General features: G+C 47.8%; 1 protein-coding gene across 1 annotated transcript; it reads right to left on the minus strand.

Moving 5' to 3' along the window:
* Positions 1 to 8,528: 8,528 nt before the first annotated feature.
* On the minus strand, positions 8,529 to 9,491 carry LOC308511917 (olfactory receptor 10V1-like; the record flags this gene model as incomplete). Its single annotated transcript, XM_081081746.1, has 1 exon — positions 8,529 to 9,491. The coding sequence occupies one exon, from the start codon at positions 9,489 to 9,491 to the stop codon at positions 8,529 to 8,531; it is 963 nt and encodes a 320-aa protein (XP_080937872.1).
* Between the last annotated feature and the right edge of the window lie 1,144 nt (positions 9,492 to 10,635).

The raw sequence follows: 10,635 nt of genomic DNA on the forward strand, positions 1-10,635 counted from the left end.
AAGAGCAATCCTTCCTAAACTCCACACATAAAGCCTATCTGACATGGCCACTTAGAGGCAACTGCAAGTTTGCTGTCATCAGCATTTTCAGGATGACACAAGGTAATATTTTGCTCTTCTAACCCTTCCACGTACCGCAGTACACGTGCACATGTGTGCATGAGCAAGAAACACATGCACACGCAGTGACATACTCAGGAGGTGCTCTCACAGCACAGCCTCGTGTCCGTAGCGCCAGGTCTAGCCTGAACACTTCTGTCTACACAGCGGTTAAGGCCTTTGCATTTCTGAATCAAAGAAGACTTGTTGAGAATGTAGTAAATATATTTAAAAACACACTAGGCACAATATGTAATGACTAAGCCTAAGAAGTGTCAGGGCCAGGGAATATACATTCAAGGAAACTGATGGTTACATCGGCAAGGACCTTTTTACTAGTTGCAAGATTCTCAACACCTCTCTTGAATTCCTGAGCTTCAAATCAGCATAGCCACCGGAACCTGCATGTCCTGCTGGCACCTGGATCCCAACTCGCCCCCGAATGACGTCCTATTTTCCCGACCTCCAAATGCTTCCCTCTCTTCATTCACTGTCTTGGTGACGGGTATTTCCGCAGCCTCCCAATCTCTCACCTCACCTCCCGTCTACTCAATCCCCTGACTGTGCCCGAGCCACCCTCCCCAGTCCGCCCAAGGCCAGGATGGCATCATCGCTTACCGGACAGGTTTGTAAACACTAACATAAATGGAGCCACTATATTTTTTTAACATATATTTTTATTGATTTCAGAGAAGAAAAGAGAGGGAGAGATAGAAACATCAATGATAAGGGAGAATCATTGACTGACTGCCTTCTGCACACCTCACACCGGGGACTGAGTCTGAAACCTGGGCATGTGGCCTTGACCAGAATTGAGCCTGGGACCTTTCAGTCTGCAGGCAGATGTTCTATCCACTGAGCAAAACCAGCTAGGGAGAAGGGCACACTTTTTGGTAGCAATTGTGTACTGTATAGATTAATAGCCTTAAAAAATAAACATAACATTTTAACTCGGGAATTATGCCTTTTGGAATGTATCTTGAGGAAATAACCATCCATGCACTATCATATTGAAGAATTGCATTGAATTATTATTTATACCAGAAGGAAAACAGAAACACTAAATGTTAAGCAACTGTATGATTGTACTTCTTTTATGCATCCAGTGACATGTATTTCAAGTTTTTCTTAGAAAGAGGGAGAGATCATCTACTTATATAAAAACCCTGGGTGTAACATCACAACCCCAGGCGCGTCCAACAGGAAGGAAGTCAGTCCTGCAGGGGTTGTCTTGGAAATAGCTGCGCCCTCCCCCAGCTGTTCCCTCGGAGGGCGAGGTTTCAGGCAGCAACCCACCCTCAGGGCAAGGTTTCAGGCCGGAACCCGCCCTCGGAGCTGAGTATGGAAGTACTGAGTCCTGGATTGCCATGCCAAGGGCTTCGCCCTCCCCGAGCTGCTTCCCACAAGGCCTTATGGAAGAATCCATCCTCAGAGCGCCAGGAGCGCCCAGCAGCAGTCAGTCCTGGGTTGCTGAGGCGGAGGCCACAGCGTGGTAGAACTCTGGGTCTGGCCCAACAGGGGGCGTGGCTGGCCTTCAAACCAGACCCTGACAGTAGGGAGGAGGCAGCCCCATTCCTCACAGAATCTGCTGTTGGACAGCTTGCTATCAGTGGCCTGCCAGGCAGGAACCCCATTCACCTGCACCCTGGACCCAGACAGGAGAGAGGAGGGAGCCCCATTCCTCACAGAATTGACAGCTGGCCAGCTTGCTGTCAGGGGCCTGCCAGCTAGGAATCCTATTCACCTGCATATGTGTATAAAGTTTTAGTACATAATATTAGAGGTCGTGGTGGTACTATTTTACCCACAGCGTCTACAGGAATTGCTGCAAATTTACTTCTTGGTGGAAGCACCTTTCATTCCCAGTATAAATTACCGATTCCATTAAATGAAACTTTAATTTCTAGACTCGATATAATCAGTGAAGTTGCTAAAACTATTCAAAAGGCCCAACTTCTCATTATTGATGAATGCACCATGGCATCCAGTCATACTATATATAAATGCCATAGACAGATTACTAAGGGAAACTATGAATTTGAATGTTGTATTTGGTAGGAAAGTTCTCCTTCTTAGAGGGGATTTTCGACAATGTCTCAGTATTGTACCACATGCTATAGGATTAGCAATAGTACAAACGAGTTTGAAGTACTACAATGTTTGGGGATGTTTCAGAACGTTGTCTCTTACAACGCATATGAGATCAGAGGATTCTGCTTATAGTGGATGGTTAGTAAAACTTGGAGATGGAAAACTTGATAGCAGTTTTCATTTAGGAATGGGTATTATTGAAATCCCCTGTGAAATGATTTGTAATGGATCTATTATTGAAGCTACCATTGGAAATACTATATCTATAGATAATATTAAAAACATATCTAAATGTGCAATTCTTTGTCCAAAAAATGAGCATGTTCAAAAATTAAATGAAAAAATTTTGGATATACTCGGAGATTTTCACACATATGAGTGATGATTCCATTGAGTCCACAGACGATGCTGAAAAGGAAAATTTTCCCATCGAATTTCTTAACACATTGTATGCGGGAAACGTGTTTACACGTTTTACGTATTTATACGTTCTACCAGTGTAGTAGAGCGCGGGACACGTATTAATACGTTTTTTATAGACTAGCGGTAGAATGCGGGTAACGTATAAATACGTAAACTAAAGTTATCGTAATTTTACTGAACGTTGCCATTTGTGCAAAAAATTAGCAAAAATGGCCCGCGCCACCTGTTAGCGCGCGATAAAAACTACCCGCAAACAATGTGTTAATAGTATTACTTCTTCGGGAATGCTGTGTCATAAATGAAAATTGAAAGTGTGTGCAATCATCATGCTATTGAGAAATCTCAATAGTAAATGGGGTCTTTGTAATGGTACCAGATTTATTATCAAAAAATTATGACCTAACATTATTGAAGCTGAAGTATTAACAGGATTTGCAGAGGGAGAGGTTGTTCTGATTTCAAGAATTAATTTGTCCCCATCTGACACTGGCCTCCCATTTAAATTGAATCGACGACGGTTTCCCGTGATGCCAGCATTTGTGATGACTATTAATAAATCACAAGGACAAACTCTAGACAGAGTAGGCATATTCTTACCTGAACCCGTTTTTGTACATGGTCAGTTATATGTTGCTTTCTCTCGAGTTTGAAGAGCATGTGACATTACAGTTAAAGTTCTAAATACTTCATCACAAGGGAAATTAGTCAAGCACTCTGAAAGTGTTTTCACTCTTAATGTGGTGTACAGGGAGATATTAGAATAAGTTTAATCACTTTATGAGTCATTGTTTGCATCACTATTGTTTTTATATCATGTTTTTGTGGTTTTTATATCATGCTTCTGTTGTTATATCCTTTTGTTACTTTATTTATTAATAAATTCATATACTATTTTCATATACATTTTATTAATTTCCTTTCATCTCTCACACTTCTATTATAGAAAAAGGGCAAATAGAAATATTAAAATATCTCCGCTAATTATCTCCCTTTTAAAAAAATATATTTTGCCGAAACCGGTCTGGCTCAGTGGGTAGAGCGTCGGCCTGCGGACTGAAAGGTCCCAGGTTTGATTCCGGTCAAGGGCATGTACCTGGGTTGCGGGCACATCCCCAGTGGGAGATGTGCAGGAGGCAGCTGATCTATGTTTCTCTCTCATCAATGTTTCTAACTTTCTATCTCTCTCCCTTCCTCTCTGTGAAAAATCAATAAAATATATTTTAAAAAAATATATATTTTATTGAGTTTTTACAGAGAGGAAGGAAGAGAGATAGAGAGTTAGAAACATCCATGAGAGAGAAACATCGACCAGCTGCCTCCTGCACACTTCCCACTGGGGATGTGCCCGCAACCAAGGTACATGCCCTTGGCTGGAATCGAACCTGGAACCCTTGAGTCTGCAGGCCGATGCTCTATCCACTGTGCCAAACCAGTTAGGGCAATTAATTCCCTTTTAATGTGCACGAATTTCATGCACCAGGCTACTAGTATGTTAAATACAAGTAGTTCGGAAAAATGTAACCCTGAACGTGAAAACCTTACCAGTACACATTGCATGTTATTTTTGTGCATCCAATCTGTAAATGCATCCATAAACCCAAGAAAATGTTCCAAAATACTGACAGCTGTTCATGCTGAATGGCATGACACAATTCATTTTCATTTTCCTCCATTTCCTAAATTGTTCCCCACTGACTAGAGTAACTGAATTGCACACCTCAGTTCCACATGAGGGGCAAAGTCAAGTGAATGTGGAGGCTCTTATAACAAAACACACTCAGAGAAGAGTAGCAGTTCACTTTTAATTTCTGCTATAACAAGCAATTTAGAACCCCCTAATCTAGAAATGGGGAAACAATAGAATTGAGAGTACCGAAGGGCTTGTACAAGTAAACAATTAGGCCCCCATGATGATGTGGCAACTCTGTAGGGTTCCATGCCTCAGGGAAGCATGCACCAATAGGGACTCTAAGTCTTAGTCCCCATGTACTGTCCTGGCATTAACAAGGAAAAAATGGGGGTAAAATATTTGGCATGGTTTGAATCAGCAAGAAAAGCTCATGGAGACAGGCAGAGATGTAAATATCCAGTTGATCCATGTCTTCAGCAGTTAGCAGGCTAAATGAGGGAAAAAGAAAATCAAATAAAATATGATAAATTTTCACGTAGCGCTCTCTGTCCCCTCAGGGGGCGACAGGCCCAGTTCACTATGAGTACATCCCTAGAACTTTTTATTTGTTTATTATTATTTTTTAAAATAACTTTTTTGATTTTCATTTTTTTTTTTTTTTACAGAGCGGAAGGGAGAGGGATACAGTGTTAGAAACATCAATGAGACAAATATTGATCAGCTGCCTCCTCCACACTTCCTACTGGGGATGTGCCTGCACCAAAGTTCATGCCCTTGACCTGAATCCAACCTGGGACCTTACAGTCTGCAGGCGGACGCTCTATTCACTGAGCCAAACCCGTTAGGGCTATTATTTTTTTGAGAGAGTGGAAAGGATGTGGGAGGAAGAGAGACCAGAGAGAGACAGAGGAAGAGAGGGGCAGAGAGAGAGAGGGAGAGAGAGAAATACAAATGTGAGAGGATAAACACGTGGATCAGTTGCTTCTCTTACACACTGGCCATGAACTGACTGGGGGGAAGGTATTGAACCTGCAACCCAGGTAGGTGCCCTTAACAGGGAATAGGACCTTCCACCCTCCACGGTGCCTGCCCAGGCTCTAACCACTAAGCCTCACTGGCCAGGGCTTGATCTGACTTTTGGGGGAAATCCCCAATTCAATATTATAAAGACCCTCGGGAGACTCACGCTAGCCACCTGCCCGCCCTACCTCCAGTCCCCACCATGACCCTCTTTAGAACTAACATAACAATAAGTCTGCCAGACACCGTGACCTCCTGGTGACTTCCTGCAGCATCAGATTGGGAACCAAGGGTCAGGAAAAAATAGGCTATCTGTGCCTCCAAGGATGACCTGAAGGGTACCAGGAGGACGCTAGAGGAGAGTCAGTTAAGGCATCATCCCATCCAGACTTTGCTGCTTCCGCTCAGGCCACTCTCCCGCGTCTTAGTCCCCTCACCTATGGTCCCTCCTTCCTGGTCCCTCAGGCCGCCTCCCCCACCATCTCCACTGTCTGCCATTACCCATCACCTCAGCCCCCCGCCCAACCACCCCCGGCCGGCCCCGCCCCTCTTCCCTCCCTACCCCAGGCTGACCCCTCCTCCCGACCCAGTGTCTGGCCTACGACCGTGCCCCTGACCACCCGGCCCCTCCTCAAATAGGATACAAGTGCACAGTGCCTGCTCTTGGCCTTCCGGCCATGGGCTCTGGCTCGGCTTCTGCGTCTGGCCCAGGATCGTCGAGGGCCCAGGCGACCTGTGGCACTTCCATGGCGACAGCACCGGCCTCCCCGCTGCCACCTGTCCCGGGGCCCTCGTGGCCTCCAGGGCCATCTGGGTTGCGAGGGTCTCTCGGAATGGCCTGTTCTTCCCCATCTTCGGCCCCGCGGCCTGGGACACCGTCGTCATCCTCCATGGCCTCTCAGCCTCTCCTTGGGACTTCTGAGAGCCGCTCCCCCTGAGGCACTAATGGTCTGACAGGAAGCTCCGCCCCCTAGCCAGTGACCCAGCTTGAACTCCCCAAAGCGCAGGCGCAAAGAGGCCCTGCACCATTGGCCAGAAACCCAGCCAATGAGTGCCCTGGGCACGTGACTGTATCCCGCGAAGCCTGCCCAGCAACAGGCTGGCGCAAACAGGCCCTGTGCCATTGGCCAGAAACCCAGCCAATGAGTGCCCTGGGCACGTGACTGTATCCCGCGAAGCCTGCCCAGCAACAGGCTGGCGGGTGAGCCTCACAGCCTGTGCGGGTGCCCGCCCAGCTACCCTCCCGGTGAACAGCTTGCCGCTGGGGGTCCCTGTCGTTGGGCCTGAGAGTGGGTCAGGGGCCTCTGCCCTCCACTCTGCAGCCCGGGTATGTGCCCTAACCAGGTATTGAATTGTGACCTCGTGGTTCATAGGTCCATGCTCAACATCTGACCTATGAACCGGGCTAAATGGAACTAATTTAAAATGCAGCCGGAGATGCCATCCCAGAGGGCTGACTTGCATGTCTTTTGCCTTAAACTTTTGGGAAGTTAAAGCAGGGCAAAATAACCTTTGCACTGGGCTTAGGGCACCTTTGTGTCCCAAGGAGCTGTTTACAAACATAACAGAGCAGATATTATGACTACTGGAGTAAAAATTAAAGATACTGTTTTTTTGTGTGTCAGTAAGGAATGCTTTTGGGGCTTAAACTATAAAGACATGTATTGACTGATTGTGAAGTCTACAGGGAGAGGGTCATCATGCTGGTTTACTTGTCCAATGAAGGGTCATCAAGGACCCAGTCGCCCCATTCCTGACCCTTTTAGCAGAATGTGGGTGTTCCTAGGTTTGGGGTTGGGACAAGTCACTCCTTCCTCTGAAGAGCTGGTAACGATTGTGTGAAATAAAGTTGTTTCGGTGCCCAATCCCCCAGGATAATTTGTGAGCTCCTTGAGGGCAGGGTCTGTGTTGCTCTTCTGTAGCCCCAGTGCTATGCCCAGTGCCTGTTACACACAAGGTGCCCAATCATTCATTCATTTATTCCATCAACAATTCTTGCTTGCTAAGTGCCATGATGGAGGAAAATTCAGGGTCCATGGCACAGAGCCCAGCCTGTGGGTGGGAGTGGGGTCAGCAAACACTCTCTTGAGATCTTTCCGTCTGACAGGAGTCCCTGAACACAGTGGCCTCGGCTCAGCAGGTGTGAAGGCTTTCATTCACTAGCAGCCGGGGTGGGAAGGTAAGCCGAAGCCATGGGGCTCACAGTTTGGTTACTGCGTACTGAGTGCCTGTTAGGTGCCAGGTCTCTGGTAACAGAGAGTAATCACACCTCTTGCCTGCAGGTGCCCCCAGGCCAGGCAGGGACAATTCATTTCAGTGCTGGGCGATGAGTAAGCACTTGTGGCCACGGTGGAGGGGCACCTCCCCAAGCAGGGCAGGGCAGGGGGGAGGAAGGGCAGTCTGCACTGCCTACCAGGAGCAAGTGGCCCTTTAAGCAACGCAAGGAGGAGGGTCACCTGGCCCAGAGGCTGGACTGGGGTGGACAGTGAGTGAAATGCCTTCGTGAGGATGGTGAGCTGATGGGGCAGAGCAGGTCACAGGCCCCCAGGGCTGCTGCTGTTTGCTTTGCACTGTTGTATCTCAAGTGATCGCTAGGTTGTTTTGTGGTGATGCAAGATTAAATTTCTGGGAGGCTCTGCCTTTCCACGCCTTCACTTTGCCTAGTTTAGGCTTGGGAAATTCTTGTATTTTATCCTTGCTAACTCTTTGTCCAGAGAAGTGGTGCCTTAATGTTTTGGTTGAGTCATCTCATTACCTCTTTTAATTTTTTAATTTTTAGAGAGAGTGATAGAGGGAAAAACAGAGAGAAATACCAAAGTGAGAGAAACACAGCGATTGGTTGCCTCCTGCATGCGCCCTGACCAGGGCCGGGGCCAGGGAGGAGCCTGCAACCGAAACAGGTGCCCTTGACTGTAATCCAACCTGGGAACCTTCTGTCTGCAGGCTGATGCTCTATCCACTGAGCCAAACCAGCTAAGGCTCATAACCTTCTTCCTGTCGGTGTCCATTCCACTGACAGTGTCCCAGATGATGAATGTCATTGTCCATGAAGGGACAGCAAAATACCCCTGGACGGCTGCGTTTTGGACAGCCTCAGGATCCGTTCCATCTCTGTGACCATAGAAGAGGGTGGTAAGGTTCAGGTGCATGCAGAACCAGGGAGCAGCTCTCAGTGGGGGGAGTGGAGCCGCAAAGGGTGCAGTGCGATGACCCACTGGGTTCTTGTCAGGGGCCAGGTTAGTCCTGGTGGACTCCACTTTGCCCTTCACCTGGCTTTAGGCTGCCGCCTCATCTGGTTATAGCTCCCTAGGAGTCTCCTGAGGGCACCCTTGACTTCCTTGTTCCTGAGGCTATAGATCATGGGGTAGAGCATGGGAGTTACATTGGTGTAGATTAAGGACACGATCTTGTCCTGTTCTGGGGTGTAGCATGACTTGGGGCGAATGTAGATGAATATTGCACAGCCGTAGTGCAGAAGAGAGACCAGCAGGTGCCCGGCACAGGTGGAGAAGGCTTTGCTCCTGCCCTGGGCTGAGTGGATGCTGAGGATGGCGGTGATAATGAATCCGTAGGAGAGCAGTATCAGTAAGAAGGGAATCAACAGGATGAGCGTGCAGACCACGAAGACGGCAATCTCATTGGCTCGTGTGTCTGAGCAGGCCAGGAACAGCACAGCAGGGATGTCACAGAAGAAATGATTGATCTCATGGGACTGACAGAAGGGCAAGAGGAATATCAGGGTGGTAAGAGTGAGCGAGAGTGCAAAGCCGCTGACGCATGCCAGAGCCAGCATCTGCAGACAGAGGACCCTGGTGACGATGAGTGTGTAGCGCAGGGGCGTGCAGATGGCCACGAAGCGGTCGTAGGCCATCACGGCCAGGAGGAAACATTCTGCTCCTCCCAGAGCGATGAAGAGGTGCATTTGCAGAGCACAGCCCAGCATGGGCATCCGCTGGCTGCGGGACAGGAAACTGGCCAGCATGTTGGGGACAATGACCAATGTATAGCACATTTCAATGGTGGACAGATTGCGAAGAAAGAAATACATGGGGGTCTGGAGGCAGGAGTCAATGAGGGTGATGAGCACAATGGTTGTGTGGCCTGCTAGGGTGACAAGATGCATGATTAAAAAGAGTCCAAAAAAGAAGATTTGCAGTTCTGCCAGATCCCCAAAGCCCAAGATAATAAACTCTGAGCTGAAGGTGTGGTTTTTCTGCAGCGGGGCCATCCTATATTCCCCTGTAGAACTCCTGGGGAGTTTTCTAGCAATTGTCCAAGTTGTGGGAGACTCTGCAGCCCTTTCCACAGATAGAAGTGTAGCCACCCCTCCAGGGCCTCCAACCCACTTTGCCAGGCTTGGCCCTGGTCTACGTTCTGTGAGCTTCTTACATTCTGCCCTCCGTTCAATGAGAATAAAGAGCTGCTTTTGTGATGTCACTTTAGTTCACCTGTTGAATTATTAAAAAAATGAACTGGGATAAGTAAAGCCCACACATGGAGTTGTTTTTCATAGACCCTAATGATAGTCTTTCTGTTTACATTTTGAAGAGTTGCCTGGGTGGGGAAGCGCTGAGGTTGATGTTACTGAATAGGTTTAAATAGAGGAGACTGGCCCTAATTCCTGTAGGATATAAGGTCTGGCGGGTTGATATTAAACACACTTTTCACTTTGCGCATTGGCTATAGTGTCCCTTCTTTACCACCCCCACCCCGCAATCTCCATCTCCCAGGACTCCTGCATCCAAAGGGCTGTGAACACAATACCCAGAGAGGAAGAAGTGTCACCAGCAATAGTTGCTGCCTCTCCTGTTTCAGCGCTCCTCAGTTGCAGGGGGACCCTAGCTTATGTGTCGCCTCCTTCCAGACACCTGCCCTGATGCGTAAGCTGAGTTAGTCCCTCCTTTAGATACGAACAGCACTCCAGGCTTCCCCAACCTTATTACTCACTATTGAGTCCTGTAATTCTTTGACTATTTGTCTGTCTACCTCAACAGCCTGGGAGCTCTGTAATGGCCAGAATGGTGTCTTACTCAACCTCTCAAATAGTGGCTGGCACATATCAGAAACATTGATCATGTTTGTTGAATAAATAAATGCCTCTTGCTTTTTTTCTGCATCCTCTAGAGTTAGTACAGCATCGGGCATTGAGGAGCTGACTACCATATATGCTTGAATAAATGGCTGAGTAAAAGCAGGGAAATCTTTCACGTATTGGGGATGACTGAGGTCATGATCGTCCAGGGAGGTTGTAGAGTGAGAAGAGCAGAGGCACAGGGTGGGCCAGGTCAGAAGGTGGGAGCGAATAGGACAGAGCTAAGAGAGAGTTGGGGTGGAAATGAGAACTCTCAGGACCATGGGGCAAGAGTGCCTGG

This window comes from Myotis nattereri (assembly GCF_964212035.1).
Source record: "Myotis nattereri genome assembly, chromosome: X".
NCBI classification, from domain to species: Eukaryota; Metazoa; Chordata; class Mammalia; order Chiroptera; family Vespertilionidae; genus Myotis; species Myotis nattereri.